At 51.1% G+C, this 24,481-nt stretch overlaps 2 protein-coding genes across 6 annotated transcripts in view; one reads left to right on the plus strand and one right to left on the minus strand.

Moving 5' to 3' along the window:
- The first annotated feature begins 2,100 nt into the window (after window positions 1-2,100).
- On the plus strand, window positions 2,101-7,441 carry PAFAH1B3 (platelet activating factor acetylhydrolase 1b catalytic subunit 3). Of its 3 annotated transcripts, none has more exons than XM_020807940.3 (6): window positions 2,101-2,296; window positions 3,094-3,182; window positions 5,208-5,297; window positions 5,390-5,506; window positions 6,570-6,692; window positions 6,817-7,441. In XM_020807940.3, exons 2-6 carry the CDS (start codon window positions 3,102-3,104, stop codon window positions 7,081-7,083), a joined length of 678 nt encoding a protein of 225 aa, XP_020663599.3. In that variant the 5' UTR covers window positions 2,101-2,296; window positions 3,094-3,101; the 3' UTR covers window positions 7,084-7,441. The 3 variants fall into 3 exon arrangements, with proteins under 3 accessions (XP_020663599.3, XP_020663600.3, XP_072835718.2); XM_020807941.3 differs by lacking the exon at window positions 2,101-2,296 and adding an exon at window positions 2,481-2,913; XM_072979617.2 differs by lacking the exon at window positions 2,101-2,296 and having other exon boundaries at window positions 2,955-3,182.
- Window positions 7,442-9,117: 1,676 nt separating this feature from the next.
- Window positions 9,118-24,481, minus strand: part of CIC (capicua transcriptional repressor) — a 39,055-nt gene continuing 23,691 nt past the window's right edge. For 2 of the 3 annotated variants that reach the window (XM_020807944.3, XM_020807943.3), the window contains exons 9-21: window positions 23,639-23,858; window positions 22,792-22,892; window positions 20,803-22,087; window positions 19,374-19,594; window positions 16,084-16,253; window positions 15,771-15,964; window positions 15,274-15,576; window positions 14,202-14,668; window positions 13,775-14,055; window positions 13,334-13,488; window positions 11,985-12,116; window positions 10,993-11,124; window positions 9,118-10,523 (exon numbers count right to left, since the gene is read on the minus strand). In XM_020807944.3, the coding sequence (XP_020663603.3) occupies window positions 10,132-10,523; window positions 10,993-11,124; window positions 11,985-12,116; window positions 13,334-13,488; window positions 13,775-14,055; window positions 14,202-14,668; window positions 15,274-15,576; window positions 15,771-15,964; window positions 16,084-16,253; window positions 19,374-19,594; window positions 20,803-22,087; window positions 22,792-22,892; window positions 23,639-23,858 (4,053 nt within the window). In that variant the 3' untranslated portion in view covers window positions 9,118-10,131. The remainder of the gene's footprint in view (window positions 10,524-10,992; window positions 11,125-11,984; window positions 12,117-13,333; window positions 13,489-13,774; window positions 14,056-14,201; window positions 14,669-15,273; window positions 15,577-15,770; window positions 15,965-16,083; window positions 16,254-19,373; window positions 19,595-20,802; window positions 22,088-22,791; window positions 22,893-23,638; window positions 23,859-24,481) is intronic. The other variant, XM_020807945.3, reaches the window with a different exon arrangement.

Consider the following 24,481-nt stretch of genomic DNA (forward strand, 5'->3'; position numbering starts at 1 on the left):
TAGCTGGGATATGTCTGTGTGGTGTGGGGCTGTTGTTGCTAATGGGATTGTAATAGATCCTAATGAGAGAGGAACAATAGTAAGCTGAAGAGGGGTTAACAGCAGACACCACTTCCTCATGGGCAGATGGGGATTTCCTTGAGACAATCAAGATCAGATGCTTAGAGGGAGACCGGCAAAATCACCAAGAAAGACATCTGTGTCTGTCACCAAAGGTAGGCTTAGGCTCCTGCACTCCCGTTGTATAATAATAATAATTTTAGATCTGGATGGGACACTCTGGATCATTGAGTCCAGCTCCTGTCAAAGAGGCCCAGTGTGGAATTGAACTCCCAGCCTCTGGCTCTGTAGCCAGCTATGTAAGCCGGCGTTTTGTGCTGAATATAAGAAATGGGCTGTTTGTAATCCTTCTCTCTCGAAAGCTTGAAATGAGCCAAGAAACAGATGTATTTAATACCATAAAACATGTAAAAATCACAAATAGGTCTAGAAAATCTTTGTTAACCCACAAGCATAGGTACAGACTCGCCTACTAAACGTTCCAGGAAAAATAAAGAAATGATTGGTGCAAGACAGAGAGAGAATCCTGATTCCTATAAAGTTTAAGATTACTTTGCAAAAAATAAAAAAAGTTTCACCAAAACCTTTAAGAAGTGAGGAAAAGAAAAAAGTCACACCATCAATTAGGTAATTTGAATGAACAGTCATATTTAGATCACACAGGTGTAAGGAGAAGTTAAAACTGTGAACTAACAGCTTGTGCAAGGGTTAGGTATGCAGACTTTATTGATAATGTGGTTAAAATAATTAGAATGCAGGGATCCACCAGCCAGAGACAGGTGCAAACCAATGACTAAAAGGGAGGGGTTAACTTTCCTTACAGTTAAGGAACAAAATGCCTCTGAGTGCAGGAATGTGATAGGAAGGAGTTTTTTTCAGTACCTTCTTAAATGAACAGTGTAAAGGAATAGAGGAAAATAATAAAGGGAAAAACCAGAGATCTGTTCAAGAAAATTAAAGGAACATTTTGTGTAAAGATGGACATGATAAAGGACAAAAATGGGAGGGACCTAACAGAAGCAGAAGACATCAAGAAGAGGTGGCAAGAATACAGAGAGGAAATACTGTATACCAGAAAGATCTGGATGTCCTGGATAACCCAGAGAGTGGGTTGAGCCAGACATCCTGGGGAGTGAAGTCAAGTGGGCTTTAGAAAGCACGGCTAAAAACAAGGTGGGCAATCCAGTGGAGGTGATGGCATTCCAGTAGAACAAACCCATCCATGTTGAAAGAAATCAACCCTGAGTGCTCACTGGAAGGACAGATCCTGAAGCTGAGGCTCCAAAACTTTGGCCATCTCATGAGAAGAGAAGACTCCCTGGAAAAGACCTTGATGTCGGAAAGTGTGAAGGCAGGAGGAGAAGGGGACGACAGAGGATGAGATGGATGGACAGGGTCATCGAAGCAACCGACATGAATTTGACCCAACTCCGGGAGGCAGTGGAAGGCAGGACCATGAAAGATCACCTTAAAATATTTATTTATTTATTTATTTATTTATTTATTTATTTATTTATTTATTTATTTATTTATTTATTCATTTATTTATTCATTTATTCATTCATTCATTCATTCATTCATTTTATTAGATTTATACCCCGCCAATCTAGACTGGGTAAATGCCACGTTTATGTCTTGTTTCGTTCCTTTGGCTTTTGCTTGATGTGCTTAGGATGAGAAGGAAAAAAAACTGGCCAGTATCACCAAAGAGTTTTTTCCTGCTGCCTCGCCACTGACAGCAAGAGCAGGCAGGATTTTCGCCCCTAGAAGACCCACCTGGAGATCCTTAGCCTTGCCTGGCCGCTGGATCGCCCGCATCTGGCTGAGATCCGCAGCAAAACAGGGGCCCCCTTGCGGCCGGAGGGGAGGGGGAAACGCGACGGCTTAAACGCGTAAAGGACCGCCGGCGCTTGATTGATAGTAATCGGGGGGAGGGAGGGAGAGAGAACAGCCGAAGAAGCCCGCAGGGGGAGGAGAGTGGAACAGCGGGAAGATGAATGGAACGGCGGCGGCGTTTCCGGATGGAGTGGGCGATACCATTTGCTCCACGGGAAGGGGAGACAAAGAACCACAACCGCCTCCCCTCGGCTTGTCCAGTCAGGTGGTCCCGTCCAGGCCGCCACAGCAACCGCTTTCCGACCGGAGTGGAGACCGTGAAGGGAGTCACGGGGGCTAAAGAGCTCCTTCTGGCTGCGCGGGTATCGGAGGACCCACAGACGGCTTCCCCATCAGCGCCGTAAGTGATGGTCCACCACCCCCCTTTTATCGAATGGTACTGGCTGCTTACAGTGCCGAAGGGATAAGAGCAGAAAGAACCATTGCGCACGGAGGGGGGGATGGTTTAATAAGCCTTCCCCCCCTTGCTTTGGGGGAACCGACGGCCCCTAGTTTTGGGGGGTCCTTGAAAAACAAAGGAGAGAATGGACCCGCGAACCACTCCGTGGCAGCTTGGGAAAAAACCCCGGCCATGGTTGTTTGCCCCCCCTCCCACGGTGTTCCTTGGTTCTGTCCACTACGCCTCAGTGGGACCGTCGGCCATTTGGGGAGGATGCCGCTAGGCTCCGAGGAAGGCGGAGTGGGTGGTACCATTATGGCAAAAGGGGGGGGAGCTGCCGGAAAACGGCTCTTCGGTGCTGCTCGCTAGGTAGTTCCACTCACCCCACCCGCGAAGACGGCCGTGCTCTGTTGGGGGCTGTTTCGTGTGACACGAAGGAACCTGCAATAGACCCCGAACAAGGGCCCCTGGCTAAAACACCCCCTTTCCTCGTGGAATGGTGCCGCCTGTCCTTTGTGTAAACGGGGCGCAAGACGAAACCACTCGCCCTCGGCAGGGGTGGCTGTGAAGGAAAGAAGGTGGTTTGCTCGCATCAGTTGCGCGCAATTGTTGTTCTGGGGCCGGATCTCTCGCTATACATATATAGTAGTTTCTCTATAGAGAAGGGAAGGGGCGGGGAGGGAGAGGGAGAGAAAGGGGGGCAATCGTGTGCCTCGCTCTGGGGCTTCCTGTGCGTGTTTTGTCGTCCCCCCCCATAGGAGCGACCATGAGCGACGGTGACAAGAACCCCGCCAGCACCCCGACGCCGGTCACGGACGCGCAAGGCGACGGGCGGTGGCTCTCCCTGGTGAGCGAGCGCGGCGGGGCCGGTGGGTGGCCGGCAGGGGGCGCTGTCTTGCAAGGGGGCGGGGGGAGGGCGCTGGCCCCGCCCCCCACAGGGACTCCCCTCCCTTTGCCCAAATGGGTTGCCCCAGCATCATCCTCTCTAATGCTTACTTTTGGCATGATCTCTGGCCTCCTTTTTATTTCATCTTTATTATGGGATCCTTGGCCAACGTTCCTTTGCATAGTTGAATGTAAAGGAATTTTTGTGGGGTTTGTGTTTTTTTTAGAATTTCCCATTGCCTAGCACTAAGAGTAATACAGTGGTGCCTCGCTAGACGATGATAATCCGTTCCACTGAAATCGCTGTTTAGTGAAATCATTGTCTAGTGAAAAGCATCTCTCCATTGGAATGCATTGAAACCTGTTTGATGCGTTCCAATGGGGAAGAATCGTCATGGTCTAGCGGTTGGCCATAGGAAAGCCGCTTTGCGAACCACTGATCAGCTGTTTTAATCGCTGTCTTCGTCGTCCAGCGAAAAACGGTTTGCGAAGCAGGGACCAAACATTGTTCAGCAAAATTCCCCCATAGGAATCACTGTTTTACAAATCGCTGTAGCAATTGCAAAAAGCCAATGTCTAGTGAAAAAAACTGTCATGCGGGGTAACTGTCTAGCAAGGCACCACTGTGATGATGATGATGATGATGATGATGATGATGATGATGATGATGATGATGATAAAAGTTGTGGATGAAACACACTTCAGTGGTGCCCGGAGTCATCGAGGCTTTTGGAACAATATTAAGAAATTTTACACAATATTATAAGCAATTGCAGATCTCAGAAATCACACCATCAGAGCTACAAAAACTGGCAATAATTAGACACAGTATACATACTGCACCAATATTTAACAGATACTGTACTTAGGTTTTTGGTTAAAACTTGTATCTGTTATATAATACTGTACCAGCCAATGTTTTTATGGTTTTGATTGGCTGTGCTTGGCAGTTTTGAGTCGCCATCATCCTCTTCGAACTGCACAGCTTGAAGGGACCCTATAGAATAGATCATCGAACCCAGCCACTGTCAAGGAGGCACAGCGGGGAATCGAACTCCCAAACAGCTGAACCGTTGAGCGACCCTGAAGCGAAGTGGACTGCCACCCCCTGCACAGGGAACTGTGACGATTCCTCCGGAGTGAGCCATACACACTGGACACTCAATAGGGGCTCAGTTTTTAAAATCCCACTCTTGTTTTGATGCAGCGACAACAGGAGAGAATCTGACAATACCTTGACGCCCTGCAGATATTTTTGGTGGCAGCTTTCAGAGACCATTTTTAGCCCGAGGTGTCTTGCCCGCCCTTTCTCTGTTTCTGCCAGATTTTCTCCTTATAATTTTCCACCCTGATTTTGTTTCCCCCCCCCCCCGCCGGGGAAAACACCAATGCTATCATTCTTTGTCTCCATAATCAGTGTAACCCACTTGAAGTGGGAGGATGGGAGGGGGCCTCACCTATTTTTCTGCTGAAGCTCTTTGATGGAATATTAGTTCCTTTTTTTAAACATCCTTTTAAAAAATCAGATAATAAAGGTGGAGCGTCGTGCTTCTAGGCATGTGAAGAGATTGTAATTCTTTGTGCTGACTGAGTGAGGGTTTAGCGGCAGATTGACAATAGCCTTGCATTTATTTGTTTGTTTGTTTGATTTATATCCCGCCCATCTGGTATATTCTACCATTCTGGGCGGGATATAAATCAAACAAATAAACAAACAAATAAATAAATAACCTGTCAGGGATTAACGCTGCAGCTCTATGCAGAATTAACGTATATTTAAAGTGGCTGATTGATAGGAGCATTAAGTGCACCTAGCTTTGTATGGGACCAGCATTCCAGAAGCCACTGGCAATGGTGCGGCTAAAAATATTGTAAATAAATAAATACATTCCTCTGGTTGCTTCTTATCCCTTCCTCCTATAGGTAACACTCCCCCTTTCCTCTTTGTGCCTTTGATTTCTTCTGGTTCTTTCTCCCTATAACTCAGCATCATCGCTTTATTGCTGACAGCAAAGACAAGGAGCCGGAGGTGGTCTTCATCGGCGATTCTTTGGTGCAGTTGCTACACCAGTTTGAGGTAAAGGGACTCCAAAAGGGAACGGAATTGGGGAGGTGGAAACACAAGTGTGTCATCGGACAGTGTGTAACCTTTGATTCCCCCCCTTTTAGATCTGGAGGGAGCTTTTCTCTCCTTTGCATGCTCTCAACTTTGGCATCGGAGGCGATGCCACCCAGCACGTGCTCTGGCGTTTGCAGAATGGGGAGCTACAGCACATCCGACCAAAGGTAATGAACACGGGGTGGCATCTGAAGCTTTAAAAAAATCATAGAATCATAGAATGATTGAGTTGGAAGGGGACCTCTAAGGTCATCCAGTCCAACCCCCCCTTGCTTAGTGCAAAAATCCAGATCTGACAGAGGGTGGTCCAGTTTTCTCTTGAATGCTTCTAGCGGTGGAGCCCTCACCACCTCCCGACATCATGGATCGTTCTGCTCCAACAATTAAGACATTTTTCCTGATAATTCAGCCTAGATCTGGCTTCTTGTAACTTGTCCTGCACCCTGAGATGATGGAGAACAGATCCTGCCCCTCCTTTGTATGACAGCGTTTCAAGTATTTGAAAAGTGCTCTCAAATCTTCTTTTCTCAAGGCTAAACATGCCCAGTTCTTTCAGTCTTTTTTTTCATAGGGCTCGACACAGACCACGGACCCGGCTCAAGCAGGGTCTACTCTATCAGCAATTCAGAGCTCTCGGGTGTATTTACTCTAGCACTGGACTGTGTCTGCTCTGTCCTAGGCATTGAAAGGCCTGGAATATTTCTCTCTCTTTTAAGAAAGCAGATATTCCCAAGTTGCTGAATTGTGCCTGGTATCAATTTCTAGGCTTGCCTGAGATCACTGCTATAGACATCGCAGAGTAGATGCAGCACCTCCATGGGAGGGGAACAAAGAGGGTGGAAAGCTGGGTAGCTTGCTTGCCCGGGTGCCTCGTCTCCTCCCAAGATCACGTCTGGGGCTGGTCCTACCCCCTCAACTTTTTGCTTGAGAGATCCAGCCCTTCAGGGGGAGCCGCTTGCAGCCAAAAGCATGCAAGGGCTTCCGTGCCACCCAATTTTGCTGCGGCAGGTTCTCGCCTTCCACAACGATGGGGCGAATCAAGGCAAGACATCCCGAGCTTCTGTCACAACGTGAGAAAAGCAGCTGGAAGAGCAGCCTGTTTGTGAAAAGCAACCCCAGTTAAAAAGATCATCGTTTAGCAGGCCCGGGCGGACTGCCAGGTTTGTGGTGGTTGCCTCGCCCGGTAGAGAGAAAAGCTTCCATTTTCTTTTCTTTTTTTTCACTTTGTAGATCGTGGTCGTCTGGGTGGGCACAAATAACCACGGGCACACGGCCGAGCAGGTGGCTGGTGGCATCGAAGCGATCGTACGCGTCATCAATCAGCAACAACCGCAGGCCCGAGTGGTTGTGTTGGTGAGTGGCACCCGTGGGTGGAGGAGGGAGAGTCAGGGGGAAGGGGCGCGCGGGTGGAAGGTGGCACAAAGCCACCGCAGGCCTCGTTGAACGGGCTGGGCTTTTCGCTCTCCCGCGCCGGCAGGGCCTGCTACCCCGAGGCAAGAACCCCAATCCCCTGCGAGAGAAAAACCAGAGAGTGAACGAATTGCTGGAGGACAAAATGCCGCAGCTCCCAAACGCCTCCTTCCTCGACGCTGACCCGAGCTTCGTGCATTCGGACGGGACCATCAGTCACCACGACATGTACGACTACCTCCACCTGACCCGCCACGGGTACGCGAGGCTCTGCCCGGGGCTCCACCGCCTGCTGCTGTGCCTGCTGGGAGAGTGCCATGCCCAGGCGCCTTGACGGGCGGACGGATGGACGGGCGAGGAGGCCAAGATCAGCCCCATGTTCTGGGCTAGGCGACGGGGAGGGGAGGGGGGCCACCCTGACCAGGAACCAGAATGCTGTCTCCTTCTTCTCTCCCCCCCCCCATGGGATAGGCAGCAAATAGCTCTTCTTCCGCCGCCCCTCACCTTCCAAATATCTTCCCCTACCAGCAGGGATCTCCATGAAGACTGTTCAGTGGCTGTGGGGGTTAAAAGCAGCCTGAGGGGAATTGAGAAATCCCTACCTAAAATTTAAAAAAAGGGGGGGGGGGCACCACAACATGTTTAATGTGAACCTGCCCAAGTTTATGTAATAAAATGTTGTACATTGCTGAGCCTAAGCGGTTTCTTTTCCTGCAAGTACCTTACAGCTTGCCCAAGATCACAGGGCATGTAACCCCATCTGCCACACACGTTCCTGGCGATTTCAGCTGACCCCCCCCCCATCTTATAAGTACAGTGAGGATTCAAAGCCTGGGCCTCTGGCTCCCTCCCCACAGATTTCTGCCAGCCACTCTCCACAAGCTTAGCTGAAATGAGCACTTTTAAAAACAAAGGTTAGTATCGGGCGATCAAATGCTATTACTGGTTGCTGTGGGTTTTTCGGGCTCTTTGGCCGTGTCCTGAAGGTTGTTCTTCCTAACGTTTCGCCGGCCTCTGTGGCCGGCATCTTCAGAGGACAGCACTCTGAAGATGCCGGCCACAGAGACTGGCGAAACATTAGGAAGAACAACCTTCAGGACACGGCCAAAGAGCCCGAAAAACCCACAACCACCATTAGATCCCGGCCGTGAAAGCCTTCGCGAATAAAATGCTATTACTAACTGTAGATTGTTTCCCTGCTAGTGAGATAGCATGGAATGCAGGGTCATGATGATCATCTTGCCCAGGGCATGCTAACCCAGCATACTGGAGTCCTTAACTATGTCACAAACAGATTAATGGAGCCAGCTTGTTCTTCAGTGGGGCCGTATCCTTTCCCCTGCTTTTTCACTTTAGATCTGCGAAATTCTCCCTCCTATAGGTAAACACGTTCATGACACTGGACAAAACCTGCCTGCTCCCACTCAAAACAGGCCGATGGATTTGCTGGGAAAGCTTTTATGAGTGCCTTGAAGAACCTCAGACCTTGTTTCCTCCACTGCCTCCTGCTGTCCAACTTAAAAGTCATCCTCCAGACCTTTCTTCAGAGGGGGGAAAATGCAGAAAACACACGGAATGGCTAGAACGCTTTTGCTCAGTACAGTTAAGCCGCAACCAGAAAAGGCCAGTTGAATTCGTGGCTCTTTTCGAAGGGCTAACTCACCTAATTCTCACTGATCCCGTGGGCCTACTCTACGCTAAGCAATAGGATTCTTAAATGGTGACAAATCCATTCCTGTTCTGGAGGAGTATGGCAGCATGCGGCTAACTATACAGGCAACCTGCTCCACACTCCCTAGAGTTCATGCTTCCTTTGAAAATCAAATTGGGTGGAAGATTTGAGGGGGTGCGGAGCGCATGTGCGCAGGAATTAACATTACAGAGATCTGTAGATCAGATGCACCGAAGCGCTGGATGTAAACACATAATTACAGGGTATCCTACTGCTTAGTATTTTAAAGGCAACAACCTAGGAATTCTATCTCAGTGTGTGCCCTTCAATGAATTTTGCGCTGATGAGCATCCTTTTTGCTGCCGAGACAAGGCAGCAGAATATGCCAAGTTGCACTGTAGTGCAAAGATTAGGGAGACGACTAAGGAGCAACAGGGCAGAAAGCCCGGGCTTGCCGACGGCTCTCTTCTCCCTTCTGCAGCCAATACCAACCCATGCCGAACGTGGATCTGCACACCACCCCCACCCACTGTGCAGGTTTCCGAAAAGACAAAGGAAGTTTCAATGGAGGCTGGATGATTCCGCTTTGCCCGCTCTCACCATTGCAGGCTAGACTCTATGGAAGATCGGGCAGAAAGTGCATCATCAGCAAAAGGCTCTTGATAGATGCAATATGCAAATGCTGAAAACGGAACAGATTGTTAAAGAGCTTTAATAGTATGTGAGGTGGGCCCCCCCAAGACAGAAGGGGTTACACATGGTCAACATGTGGCTGCGGCCACCAGGGCACTCACACTTTTTGGGGGGGGAAATCCCCCCCATCCATCAGCACCACCTGCTTGTTTCTTGCTCCTCCAGTGCTGGGCCAGACTCACCCACCTCTTTCCCCCATCAACCTCCTCCATCGTCCTGTCCAGATTCAGGCTGTGCCACATGCCAAGTCTCTGCTCCAACCGCCCTCCTCCTCAATCTCTCGCTCTCTGTGCATCAGACCAAGAGTCCTTGACCGGATAAAGGGACAGGAGCACCATTGAGACTCAACTGGCCCCAGCAGTGGTCTGCATAGCCTTGCTTCCCTCCCCTTTCTCCTCTGGTGGCCCAGCGCTCCGGATCGGTCCCCAGTGCTGCAGCTGTGGAGGAGGGGGGGGGATGACACTCTCCCTCCTGCTCCCCTTATTGACACCGAAGCAAGGAGTACGTGGGATCTCGACATATTTAACATTATTAAAAAGGGAGGGAGTTGAAAATTAGCATCAGCCGCTTTTACAGGTTCTTTTCTGTTTTGTTTCCCACAGCTGTTTTCCCCTCTTTCCCCCACCCCACCCCCCCCAGAAGTCCCCGCAGCAGGAAGGGCAAGGCCTGTGTCCTGGAATGGTTGATATTTCGGCAGCACGACCCCCGCCACCTTGAATCCTTGGGAGGAAACGGGGTTGGGGGGGCTGCAGAAGGCTCGGCAGGAATCCACAACCCTTCCTCTCCCCCACTTTCAGATCAGAACAGCGCGAAACGAGGGCAAGAAGAGAGGAGTGCGGGAAGAGTTGGTTGGGCACAGCTCCCCCTTTTTTAGTCCCAGGAGGGGCGAGCTGGGGGGCCAGGGAAGAGTGAAGTTAGCAGGGAAAGGCCATGAGCTGGGAGGACAGATGGGGGGGGCAAAGCTCCAAGACCCCTTGTCCGCAAGGCTGTTTCTCTCACTTGGCTTTGCAACGCCATTCATCTACTGCTGTTGCTGCTGCTGTTGTTGTTGTTGTTGCTGTTGCTGCTGCCGCCGCCGCTGCCCCCCATGGGGGAAGATTGCTGATTACAGTCCCAACCAGCTGCTGTGGTAGGAAGAGGGGCTGCTGGGGGAGCTGTGCTGGTGGCGGCCCCGGCTTCCGCCCCTTGTGCTGGGTCCTGCGCGAAGGCCAGCTCCAAAGGCTGTCCCTCCATGGCCGTGCCGCCTTGGCCCCCGGGGCCCCCGGGCTCTGGCGTGCTCGGCGGCTGCTGCTCCGTCGGGGTGGCGGCTTGCATGATCTTCTGCCTCACTTCCCGGATCTTGAGCTGCAAGCAGACTTTGGTAGGGAAGATGTCGGAGTAGCGGGCTTGGAAAGCGGCCGTCGCTTGTGCTGAAACAGAGGGATGGAGGACAGGTCTTGTGAAATGACAAAAGGCAACATGGAGCCTTCCCTTTACGCACAGAGCGGGCGCCTATTTAGGAAAGGCAAACGTTGCTGAGAGAAAGGGATTCTTCATTGAGTCGATGCTCCTTTCCCCAGCAAAGTTAAAGAATCAGAGGGGTGTGCAGGCCAACCAGCAGCCCCCACTTCCTTCTCCCCAACAGAATCTGGCCATTTGGCTATCCTGGCCAGGAGTCCTCCCAGGGGATGCCAGACCAGGCGGCCATCACGCAAATGATGCTTCCAGCAGGAATCCAGAAGTGTCCCAACGTGACTGAGACTGGGCCTCTTTGCTCAAAAGCAACCTCTAACAAGGGGAATTGGGGGGGGGGTGTAGGAAATCCACTCACAAAGCAACGGCCTCCCCTTGGCACGCGGCTACCCCAACCCAAGGGGCAACAGGGATGGTCCTCCCTACCTGAGGGGAAGAAGCCATGATCCTGGAAGAGCTGCATGACCAGAGCCCTCCTCTGGTCCAAGGTACGTCGAAGGGATGAATACGGCACCTTCTCGTACTCAAGCTCCCCGAGGACATCATCTGTATCTGTGCCTAAAAGAAGGCAGGGACCGTTTAGAGAGCCTAGTGTGATTTTTTTTTTTTTTGGGGGGGGGGGGGGGAGATCACTAGTAGCCAACCTGCTGAGGCTCTAGTATGGCCGGGCATTGATTCTCTAGGGCAGTGGGCCCTCAAATCTATCTTAGCTTATGTTCCACCCATCATGGTCTCATAGAAGTTCCACCACAATATAAAACAGAGCCCATTTCTCTCCCCCCCCCCAAAAGGGACATTTTCTGTGTTCACAGACATTCTCTTAATGTGTTTATGCGAAATGGGTGGAGAGGGGAGGGGTGGGGGCTGAGGAGAAATAACGAATGTCCAAAGTTACCACTAACATGGACAAAGGTCTCAGGGAGATGATCCACAGCACAGAGAGCGCTGGTGGGAGATGGCGTGGAAGATATGAGGATGAAGGGAAAAATGGCACAAATCCTTTGGAACCGCCACTAACTCTCTGCATCCCACCAGGAACACTGTTGTGACAGGACCACTAGCCATGGAGAATCTCTGCCCGAGGGTCCCCAACCTTCCTACGTGTCTCTGGAAACTGGGCCTCCATTTTGGAGCAGCTATGAGCTACGCCGGAGGGTCTTCAAGAGTAAACTGGACAACCTTCTTGTCAGATCGGCTTCAACTGGGATTCCTGCCTCGAGCAGGGGGTCGGATTCGATGGCCCTTTGAAGCCCCTTCCCACTCCATGATGCTATGATTCTATACAACCTTTCGAAACTTTCCACGCTAGACCTGTTCAGGGAATAACAGGGTCTTCTCGCAATCTGGCAAATGGTCAGCTCACTCTCTGGGAGTATGCCAAGCAGGCGTCCTCAGTCCCTCCGCCTTCCCTCGCTCACCCGTTTTGTCAAAGGTGAAGATGTCTCCTTCACACTTGGCACTCTTGGGAGTGTTGGGCTCTGAGCTGCAGCTGGAGCGGCGCCGCATCTTCCGCTTGGGGGAGATCGGGTCTTCCGTGGAGGAGTCCAAGTCTGAAAAGGGAAACCAAGCCACACTGCCAAACCACTAAGACAAACACTCGCACCTCAGTCATACACCTCTGAGGAAACCCAAGGGTGCAATATTCTGGACACGACCAGGTAGCGGAAGAAGTGTGTACCGAATCACACCAGAAAGGGTTACTTTAAAAGGAGGGAATCTCCCTTACAGGGAAACCCTCCGTCCATCCACTGGGGAATCGCTCCAGCCCAGCTCCGGAAAGCAGTCGCTCGAGAGCTGAACCAAACAGACCCAGCTTGGGCACCGATCAGGGTTGGCCTGGAGCGTTTATCTCCTGTTGTATGTCGTGTGATTGCCAAGAGATAGCTTGTAAGGTAAAGGTAAAGGTTGCCCTTGACATTTAGTCCAGTCGTGTCCGACACTAGGGTGCGGTGCTCATCCCCATTTCCAAGCCGCAGAGCCAGTGTTTGTCTATAGACAGTTTCCATGGTCACATGGCCAGCATGACTAGACACAGAACGCCGTGACCTTCCCACCGTGGTGGTACCTATTTTATCTACTCGCATTTATATGCTTTCGAACTGCTAGGTTGGCAGGACCTGGGACGAGCGACGGGCGCTCACTCCGTCACGTGGATTTGATCTTACGACGGCTGGTCTTCTGACCTTGCAGCACAGAGGCTTCTGCGGTTTAACCCGCAGTGCCACCACGTCCCGTGTGAGATAGCTTGTACCAAACCTCATAACCAGTAGTCCAAATGAGAGCTGTCTCTGCCTGTGTGATCATACCCTAACTCGTCCCTTAAGAGGGAACTGGGAAACAGGAAGGGGGAGGTTTATTCTTCCTTTTATACTTTGTCTAAGAAACAGGAAAGGAGGGGCAGAGAGAGAGAGAGAAGGCGATTCTTCCACAAGGCCTGTGCATTTGGAAAGAAACTCATGGTCTGCCGGTGTTTCCTTACTGCGGAGCTTCTACCTATGATCCAAGAAGCTGTCCTGCCCCCTCCCCACAAATTTTAAGCTGCAGCAGAAAATTACTCCCCACAACCGAGATATAACTGGATTCCTCGCCTTCTTTTATTTATCATATGTATCTCAATGAACTGTGCGCCTTTAAAATTCAGGAGAGTCAATATATCACCAAAAAGTAATTTTACAAAGAAGCCTTCTGCTTGAAGACTGTTTGCAATGCAAGAAGGGCCGCCGCTGCCACCACCACCCCGAGCTTACCCTTACCCTTTATTCCTTACCGGTGGAGTTCTTGCGCTTCTTCCGGTAGCTGCCCAGGATGGCACGGGGTGAGGTGGCAAGGGACTGCAGCGTGGGCGAGGGCAAGACTTCTTCAGGCTTGAACTCGGGGAGCTCGGCAAAACGCTCCTCAAAATCCACCTCGGAAAGAACCCTGCTGGGGGGGGGGAGGCAGGAGCTGTGGGTCATAAAGCGCAGCCCACGGCTCCCTCAAATGAGACACCCACACCCACACCCACACCGCTTCATTCCTTGAAAGGGCCCTGTCGCCGACCCAAACTCTCTTGGATTCCACCTCTTATGTGCCCCGGGTCTCTGTGGGCACCTTTACGGACATGGCTTCCCATGAAACATTGGTTTACACAAGTCACAAACATGGCTCTTCTGTGCTTCCACCAACACACTCCCCCCCTCCCTCAACCCCCTCCTTCCCCATCACTCACTTGTCCACGGAATCAAAGGTTTTCTTCAGGGGAGGGGGCCGGACTTTGACTTTCTTCCCCACTGGTCCCTCCTTTGGCTCCGGTCCTTCAGAGGTAGAGGCGAAGGGAGCCACTGGAGGAAGGGCAGAAGCCCCGCACCGAGAACCCTCTCCGGAGTTTGGAGGGCCAGGGCTGAGCGAGGAGGAGGAGGAGGAGGGGGGCCCCACGGACGGGGCTGGAGCCTCCGGTCGGCCCTCAGGACCTGCAGTTCTCCAGTCAGGGGAAGCGGGGAACTTCAAGGCCTGAGCAAAATGGGAGACATAAAGAGTTAGGGCCAGCGCAAGGTGGAAATGACATTTGGACGGCAAGGGAGTGTATAAATGGCCAAGGCAGAAATGGGAAGGGCAACTGGGTAAGAGGAAAAAGAAGGCTTTTAGGGCCTTTTTACCGTCTCAGTCCCTTTGCTGCCTGACGGAGGGACCGGCGGGGGGTCACGGACGGCCCTCTCCTCGGTGGGCGCTCCCGCTGTTTCCTGCTGGCTCCAGGCTTCTGTGGTCGCCGCCTCGGTCCCATGGCCTTGCTGGGGGGAGGGGGGAGACACCGGTTCCCAGGAATCCTGCTTCGACTCCTGGGCTTTGACCAGGCCCGGCTCAGAAGCCCGGCAGGCAGGGGGGGAAGCAGAGGGCTCGGGGGCTCCTGTCTCTCGGGAGGCCCGTTCCACTGCTTCAGCCCCCCGATGGTATCGTGCCCCAGCAGACTCCGGCGGCGGACCCCCGTGCGACCGGACCGAGCCCGGCGAGGAAGCTGTCTCGTAAGAGCCCACAGGGATGCTGGCAACAGTGGCTTTCACCTTCTGGGGAGGCTTGAGAGGTGGGCGCTGAGGCCGGGCGACGGCCGAAGGAACCGCTTGGGCGGCTGGAAAGCACAAACGTGGAAAGACAACGCTGGTTTCAGACCAGAAGTGGCACAGCTTTTATAGTCTTTTCAATGACCTCTACGATCAGCCCCTCTCAACCCAGCCCCATGTTTAATGTTCAACTTGTGATTATTCTGCTTTTAATTCTATTCCTTTTGATATTGTGAACTTCCTTGGGTCAGCCCTTCTCCTTATTGGGAGAAAGGCGACCTCTAAATAAAACAAGCAAGCAAGCAAAGAACCCTCGTCACTTTGTATTATGAACAAAGCCAACAGGTTGAGAAAGAAAAAGACCGTTAAGAGCCCGTGAATGAGTGTGTGTTTCAGAAGGAAGTATTTTGGCCCAAATGGAAGAAAGAATGCTTGAAAACCTCTCAGCGACATCTGCTGAAATCTCCAAAATCAGTATAGGCTCAACACGGTTTGCCGCGGTCAAGGAATGGAGCATCAATTTGCTCCCTCCTCTTTTAATTAAGAGCAACCCCATTTGGTCTGTCATCCTACAGGAGTCTGGAGGAACCCAGGATGCACATGTTTTAGCCACCTCTCTTCCCACGAACAAGCACCACATTCAATAGGGATTTCTCTACCCTTGGCTCCATACCTGTAGAAACCAAGCCCTGGCTGGGTGTCCCGGAGCCTGGCGTGCTGCTGCTGCTGCTGCTGGTGGTGCTGCCGCTACCACCCACTTTGGGCAGGATGGCTGCGGAAGAGGAGGCCGGGGCGGTGCTTGTGGCCGCCACCGTATAGACCACGTTGTGACTGGCGGCCTGAGCAGGACTGGTCCCTGTTGGGCTGGGGTAGATGGCAGTGATGACCTGCCCTTGGCCAGCGCAGGAAGTGGGCAGCTGGGGGCTTTGGAGCGGAGACACCCCCACTTGGCCGGGAGCCAGCAGAGGGTTCTGACCTGAAGAAGGCAGAACAAGGAGAAACAGTCGGGCACGGGAACAGAACTCAAGTCAGCCCCTTCTGATGCCAGCTTTCACCACCACTACAACCTGTCCCCTCTTCCCCATCCACTTCGTTTAACCCATGAAGCGAGACTGGCATCGTTCCCATCATCCACTCTCCCCCTCCAGCTGCCGCCCCACCCCACCTTACCCGAGAGCAGCGGCTGCACTATGGCCTGCCCGTTTGGCCCGATTGCCGTGAAGCCCAGCGCCATGGGGGCAGGGCCAACCGGGGACTGGACGTAGGTGGTGGCGGGTGCGGCCGGGGGGGCGCTGGGCTGCGTGTGGGAGGCCGAGGTGCCCAGGGACAAGGGGTGCCCAGCTGCTGACTGCACATAGGTGATCCTGGGGGCAGAAAGAGGGGAGCGAGTTATAAGGGCGGCTGCTGGGAAAGCATAGGGGATATCCCCACCCCATGTGCCCCCAGGATCTGGCATTTTGGAACGGGCACGGAGAATCCATACCTGGTGGACGAGGACGGCAACAGCACCTTCTGGGTTTGGCTCGGGGTTCCCACCACGGCCGTGGCGACGGTGCCCTGCAGAGCAGCTGGACTCAGCGGGGGTACCAAGGTGGCCGTGGACTGCGAAGAGGACTGCGGCTGGACCACTGGCACTGGGGTGAGTTGGATGATCTGAACGGGGCAGAAAGGCTGCGTTAGTAGAAGCTGACAGAGGAGACACGAAGAAGAACCTGTTTCTGCCTCGGCACAAGCGTGCGTACATCTGCGTGCCATAACGGCGTTTGGAAAATCTGTTTCACAGCAAAAATTAAAAAAAGTGCGTTCCTAAATGCATATCTGTCCAATGTAATTTTTACAGTCATTCAGCCTTTAACGTTTTGCATTTTCAAGTAAGCAGTGGCATAAGTAAGAAATGACTTTATCAGCATGTGTACCCTGTCCTATCAAGAATTTATGAAAGAGAAAAGAACTGAAGCATTACGAGGCAATGAAATACACACTAGGATTGCAGCTGTGAAGGTGAAAAACCCTCTTCTAGCCCTATCAAACCTTCTCTTGTTCCTCCCTCATCTGCATAACACAGACCATTCTGAAGCTTCCACCGTTTTTCTTACAGCCCACCCCAAACTAGACAGTCGTATCTGGGAAGAAGGTCAGAAAAGCATTTAATAACAAGAAAAATCAGACTTCCAAAATCCACAGAGACAACCTATAGATGTTATGACCAAGGAAGAAAATGTTATTTTTCTATTGGTTAAAGAACAACCATGTAGAAACTCTGGACAAATGGAGATTTTTGGAGAGTGTTGAGGGGGAAAGAGAAAGAGTCCTGCCCCCCCACCCCACCCTGTTCTTCTATAAAATTGGACATGTGTGTTCACAATGGAAAAAAAAAAAACAAGAATCTATGCAGTTCTGGAGAAGAGGACAATAAAAGAAGAATAATATAGATGGAGGAAGAAGACTGCTGCAAGACATCCTGTCTATGGTGGTGGGGAACACATTTAAACTGTATTTGGTTTGTGTATTTTATGTTTATGTTATAGTCATAAAAATTAAAATTAAAAAAGAAAAGAAAATTTCCTAGCTCCCAACAAGGGACCAAGGCTTTCAAAGCAATGTAAAACAGACAGAATAAAGATACACCAATCTAAGAAAACCTGCAGCATTAAGGAATAATAATTCTGTTTAAATGGTGTGGATATGCAACAGTGAAAATATTCTCAATATTGCTTTAAAGTGTAGTTTGGTACCTAAATAGATTGCTACTTTTTAGAACCATGAAAATGGGAGACTATTTCAATCTAAACAGTACTTAAAAAGGAAACAAACAGCCATTTTCCCCCCAGAGTTCATTGTTTCCTGCTTCTCAGACACCAAAAACTGGGTTAGAGGTCCTTGAGTAACATTAAGATGCATGTCTCCCTCTGTAGCGTCTAATAAATCCATAATTTTGTGTCTACAAGAAAGGCTGGGTTCTTAGGGTCTCTGGGACAATATCCCACAAAAAATCCAAGATTAATCAGATTTTTCTCTCTCGGGGTAGACATATTTTGGCCGTAGCTTCAACATTTCTTGACATTTTACATCCTGCCCCCTTGTAATGGCCTGATGGCCTGATGATGGATGATTCATGAGAAAACCAGAACTGTTACTGTTTTATGTAGGGATGAACAGCAAGCGCAAACACTAGGCATTTTTTAAAAATAAAAATAAATAATACAAGGAGCAGAATGCCTTGTGAATTTTTGCTTTTGACACATCTGGAGTGGATACCCTGCCCTCTTGTGGCCCACAGGATGTATCTGAAATAAGACATATAGATTTTCCTTGGCGGCTACTAGAGAAGGACCAGAGTGGGTTATACAGTAGTGCCTCGCATAGCGAGGTTAATCCGTTCCAGATTAACCCTCGCTATGTGAAAACATCACTAAACAGAACATAAAAACCCATTGGAATGCATTAAACATCATTTAATGCGTTCCAATGGGCCCTAAACTTAACGTTCAGCGAAGTTTCCTCCATAGCGGCAGCCATTTTCGCGCCCTCGATAAGCGAGGGGAGGGCGCGAAAACGCTGCGCGCGGCCATTTCGGGCGTCCGGCGGCCATTTTAGAACCGCCGAACAGCTGATCCGCGGGCATCGCAAAGCGAAACTCTTACCAATCGTCGCTACGCGAGTTTTGCCCATTGGAACAATCGGTATGCCTCCGCATTAGCGATCCTGAAAAGGGGATCGCTATGCGGATTCATCGTTGTACGGTGCGCTCATTAAGCAAGGCACCATTGTATTTAAAATTGGGAATGAAGAAAGAGGGGAGAAAGGGGGATTTTCACCATTAGATGCATTGTCAGTCACCAATTCCTTATGCTTACCTAACACAGCCATGGATCTCTGAAATCTTTACTTCCTTTATCCCAAGGGATGTCTTTTGGATTTCACACACCAAAATATATCAGGAGACACAATTTACATCAGCTTGAGACACAATTTTACGCCATTGACAGAATTTCCTGTTGCCAGCATAGAAACAAATCTACCAATTCATTTGAAATATGATATTAAAAGAGAGATTCGCGGATACCAGGAACTGCCAGAAAGACGAATAGATGGATATCAAATCAAATCAAAGCTATCTTACTTTGGGCATATCACAAGAAGGCATGTTTCACTGGAAAGGACATTAATAAATAACTGTATGCCGGCCAGTCAATTCTGACTTATGGCAAGAGGGTTTTTGTTTAAGGTAAAGAATACTCAGAAGTGGTTTAATATTTTTTTTTCCTATAGGCAGCTTTGGAACTGTGCAGCTGGCCCATGATGACCAAGGCTGGCTGTACTTACAGGAGGCACAGAAGGGAACTCAATTAAATCACTGAGCTATCCAGCCAGCTAAAGAAAGGACAAGAACACTGGGGAAAGTGGGAGGCAGCAAAAGATGAGGAAAAGGCGAATGTGAGATGGCTTGATTCAATAAAGGAACTTTGAGACTGCAAGACCTGAGCAAGGACGGCTGGACACCTCAGCGGTTTAGGCATCTGACTACAGAGCCAGAGGTTGGGAGTTCGATTCCCCACAATGCCTCCTTGCTACGGACTGGACTCAATGATCCATAGGATCTCTTCCCAGCTCTGCAGTTCTACGATTATTATCATTATTATAATAATTCATAGGGTTGTTGTAACGTGACAGCATGTCACGACGACAATGGCACTGACTTCTCTAGACAATCAATATACAACACCGGCTCCCTGGCCACCTCCCGAGTTCTCCTCCTCTGTAGGCACTGACCTTGCTGGCTGGCTGGCTGCCATTCTGCACCGGAACAGGGAAAGGTGAGGCCGCGAGAGGCAGCTGGGCAGCCGCGGTGGTCCGCACCGCCACCTGGGGGGCCGCCATGGGCACCAGGACTTTGCCTTGCATCTGGAGCCCAGCGGAATTCATCATCTGCCCAGACACCAAGTGGGCTGAACTCCCAGGAGAAGGCGACTGCACTGGAGACACGGACTGGACTGGAGAGGCAGGAGAGAAAGAACACAGAGAGGAGGAGGAGGGTCAAGCCCACCACTCTGAAAAGCGACTCTCTCTCTCTCTTTTTCTTTTCTTTCTTTTGGACTACAGCTCCCAGAATCCTTTATCCAATGGGTATTCTTGGGGGGGGTGTCACCATCCAAAAAGGTAGCACAGTCAAACTGAACACCTAAGTGGAAGTGACTGGCAAAGCTTGGCGGGGGGGGGGAGCACATAAAAAGGAAACCAAGTAGATAAAAGTAAGTAATCGATCATTTCCATCCCCTTTTCTGCCCAAAAGGGACTCAAGGAGGGGACACAAGCATCATCCTTACAACCAAAGCTCTACCCGAGGGCTTTTAAGTTTGGCAAGGGAAGGTTGATCAAAACCAAGATTCACAAAATTACACACAGTGTGGAGAAACGGTCTTCCCCTCTCCTTGTAACACTTAATTAAGATGATTAATGGGAGATTCAGGGTAAACAAAAGAAAGAACTTCCGGTCGTGTGCACTTGAACTATAGTATTTTGTTCTCATGAGATGGGATGATGGTCCCAAACTCTTGGATGGATATGAGAAGGAATTAGGTGACTTCATGGAGAATAGATCCATCAAAGGCTGCCTGTCGTGACAGCTCCAAGGAACCTCCTAGCAGTACACAACCGAGTGCCAGCTACGAGGGAACAATTGCAGAAGAGGGGTGTTGCATCACATCCTGGCTGGCCATGGTAAAATACGTACGTTCTTAGCCAGGGAGAGTCAATATTCTCACGGGTGCTCAAGTAAGAATTTTTTTTTTTTTAAATGGTTTAAAAAAAAAAAAAACAAATTCATTTAAACCACAACTTCAATTAAAAACATTTAAATAGTCAAAAAATCTGATTTTAAAAATTTGTACCGCGATTTCAATTTGATTTCAACTGAATCCACCCTGTCCAGTTTGCTAAAGGGATGGACCTATCGAGCCACCCTGGGGACAAAAGGCAGGTGTAAATATTTTAAATAAATTGATTAGGATCAATTATCAGTAAGACAGCCATAGAAACCAGTGCTAGGAATTACAACAGGGCAAGGTTAACTGTGAACCAAGCCTCTAGTCCTCTACGGTGGTTATTTAGACACAAGCCTGCTTAAGAGAGGAATCCTTCGGAGATACAGAAGATCAGACGGCAAGGACCCAAGTTCCCAACGCCGCACTTACACCCTTACCTTTTGGTGCTGAGGACATGACGGTCACGCTGCTGTTGCTGGTTCCTGGGGCAGGCTGGATGATGGGGATCGCTTGGGGCGTGGTGATCACCTTCCCGTTGGCTGGCGGCAGCGTGAAGTGGATGCTGGCAGCCCCGGGGGCGCCCGCTCCTCCTGCTGGCACTTTCCCACCAGCCACCTGCAGCTGCTGAGGCAAAGTGGGGAGGATGTACTGCACCTGCGTGATGCTGCCGGCCTTGCCCGCTGCCCTCGACAGGATGCCTTGAGGCTGCAGGATGCTGAGCGGCACTGGACCGTTCTGCCCAGGTGGGTTCTGGGTGATGAACTGTACCGAGGGCTGCTGGGTAATGGCCCCAGGGGGCAGCACGGTCACTGGGACGCCCGCACCTCCTGCACCAGAAGCTGCCCCATAGCCTTGAGTTCCTACAAGTAGGTTGGTGACCACACTTCCCTGGCCTGGGGGGCCCTTCCCCACAGCAGTCAAGCCCTGCCCAATAAGGGGCCCGGCTACTAAATGCGGAGATGTGCCTTGAACCCCAGGTATTGTGGAGGACGGTGGGATCTTCTTGTCGGAACAGACCAGGCCAAGACGCCCCACAGAAATCCCTTCTGGCTTGGCATTCCCATCTGCGGGGGGAGGGCTGAGCAACGGAAGCCCCTCCCCTGATCCACGCACAAACGGCTTGCTGGCGATGGGCACCGGAGTGCTGCTGACCGGTTTGACCACGTTCGTGACGACAGTGGGGGCTGTGCGCACCAGGCTGGGCGCCCCGCTGTAGCCGATCACCCCCACGTTGGCGGCGTTCATGGAGGGGGCGGTCACCAGCACCGTGCCGGAGGACAAGCGGGCAGAATCGGGTAGCACCACCGCTTGCACCACGCCGCCGGGTGGAGAGATGACGGAGTGCATGGGGACGGCGTGGGGCGCTGTGCCGGACTCCGGGGCGGTCTGAGGGCCTCCGGCGCTGTCGGCCCGCTTCCGCCTGTAGGAGGCAGTGGCTGCCGCTGGGTCGAACCGGGGCTCCAGGCGCTTGGCCGGGATGCTGTGCGGGCGGAGCCCTCCTCCCCGGGATTCTTGGGCCTTGAAGGTGCTGGGTGCCATCTGAAAGGAGCTGTAGGGTTTGGAAGCAGGCGGCGGCTGGTCGTGACCTGGAGGAGGAGGAGGAGGTGGGGGTGGTGGCTCTAAGTCCAGGGGAGGGGCCGGACGGCAAGGGGCAAAGGCACCAGAGGAAGTGGGCAAGGTTGCAGAGCGGATCACTGGGGAGAAAGGCTTCCGCCCAAAGTCCTACAAGCAAACAAGGACATGGTTAACAAGAGATGGGGAGGACGTTCCCGGGCGCTTCCCCTGCTTCACATTGTTTCGACCAGTGGCACATATTAGTGCCGCCCCCCCCTCCCCGTTTCCTGCAGCAGATCTACTCCAGACGGACATGAAGTCCTGAGCCAGTACATGTTCCCCATCCAGACTTCAGCTCCGCAAGAGGGCTTTGCGCAAACCATACGCTCACCTTCAGACCCCTGTATCCATATAATGCCCGCCTCCTTAAAACATTCATGGTCAGATTATTAAGTCTATGTGGCTAGAAACAGTCTAACTCAGTGGTCCCCAACCTTGGGCCTCAGGATGTTCTTGAACCACAACTCCCAGAAGCCTTCGCCACCACCTCTGCTGGCCAGGATTTCTGGGAGTTGAAGTCCAAGAACATCTAAAGGCCCAAGGTTGGGGACCACTGGTCTAATGCATGGGCTCCAAACCTGGGTCCTCATAGAATGGCTGGACTTCACCCCCCAGAAGCCCCAGCTAGCCCAAAACTCTGGTGGGCCAAAGGTTGAGAAGCTCCATAAACTGCAACACAAACGCAGGAGATTCCCCTCCCCCCTTGTTATAAAGGCCTTTTCGCACCCCAAGGCTGCGAACCCCTGAAGCCACACCTGCTGTTGCCCTGTAAGGCCTCACCTCCAGCCACTCTCCCCCATCCCAACTCTCACCTTGTGGTCAGTTTCATCTCCTAGGGACCCTTCGCTGTCACTGTCTGTCACTCGCTCCTTGCATTTCAAGTCAACGTCCGCTGGGTTGAACCCATCTTCAGCTGCAACAGAACAAAGTGCATCAGCCAAGACATCTTTACCACCAAAACCCCAACATACTGGAGATCTGGAAATAATATTTGTTGAAAATGTAAGCACTCTATTATATCGCGGATTTGAGTGATAGGGCACATGTGTTTGAAATTACTGCTACGCCTCACCGGGAAGAACTCTGCATCAGGACAGCCGGGTTTCAGGGTGGGGGTGAGTCATCTCAGGAATACAAGAAGGCAGTGGGCATACAATCAGTGAAATGTTCTGATGGGACAGGGGGAAAGGTAAGGCAGGAGGAAGGTGTCAAGATCTCTGTCTGGCCACAATCTAGCTTTGAACCAGAGGAATGTCATTTCCAGTGTGTTCAGAGAATCTTTCAATACATATTTCAGATTAGTTACCCTTTAACGACTCTTATCGGACACTCAGCCAAGGCATCAAATGCACCAACAGCAAAAACTGAGGACTTTCCCCAATCTTTCAGTGTGTGTTTCTTGGCCCAAGAGATGATTTTATACCAGCTTTTATACCAGCTTAGACCAAGGGCTCCTCTAACTCAAGATCTCTCCCTTTCCCTGGAGATTCCAGGGTTGGACACAAGACCTTTTTGGAGGGCTGGCAGCCCTTTTGGAAATGGGTGGGCTACCTCAGCAGCCATTTTACGAGGACACTTGCCACACAATCTCAAAGACTAGAGGAACATTTCTATAGGCAGCCTGCGTTTGGCTTGCATTTTGCACAAAGATCTTCTCACCGATGACGTCATCATCGCCCTCTTCTTCACAGATCACCATGCGCTCCTCATCGCTGGTCATGTCCTCACTGGCTGTCCGCTGAGAATGGGAGACGCGGGGGGGATGCGGGTGCAGGGCGTGGCGGGGCCCTTCACCGGGAGTTGCAAAAGGGGACCCCGAGGGGCCCAGCCCCCCATATTGTCCCTTTGCAGTGATATATAGAGACGGTCCTGAACACATCTGCAACAGAACACAAGAATGCATTAGAATTCTGCCTTCCCACAAGCCACAGGGGGTCAGGATGACTTGAAGTCCAGGCCTCAGAAATGTCACCCAGAAAGGACAGACTCTAGCCAAAAGAGGAATTACACCAACCCCTTTTCCTCCAGAAAGCCATCCTGACCTTTCAAATTCATCCTGGACAGTTTTCGGAGCAAAGCTACCTTTTTCTTGATGTGTGAGAGATACTGTGTGCACTTGGTATAAACATGTCGATATATTAATACAGTGGTGCCTCGCTTAACGGGCGCCCCGTTTAACAACAAAATTGTATACCGATATTTTAAATGGGGGAAAATCGCTTTGCGATGATCGGTACCCTGTTTCGCTTACCGATTATCGCAAAGCGATGATTTTCCCCCAGCTAATCGGCGGTTCCAAAATGGCTGCCAGGTAAAAAAATTTGGCCGCCCGCTGTGTTTAGGGATGGATTCCTCGCTTACCAGGCAAAAATGGCCGCCGTATGGAGGATCTTCGCTTAAAGGTCAGTTTTAAGCCCATAGGAACGCATTGAAGGGGGTTCAATGCATTCCTATGGGCTTTTTAAAAATCGCTTTGCAGCAATTTTTGCTGCACCGATTAAC

The sequence above is a fragment of the Pogona vitticeps genome, chromosome 9 (assembly GCF_051106095.1).
Source record: "Pogona vitticeps strain Pit_001003342236 chromosome 9, PviZW2.1, whole genome shotgun sequence".
Taxonomy (NCBI): Eukaryota; Metazoa; Chordata; class Lepidosauria; order Squamata; family Agamidae; genus Pogona; species Pogona vitticeps.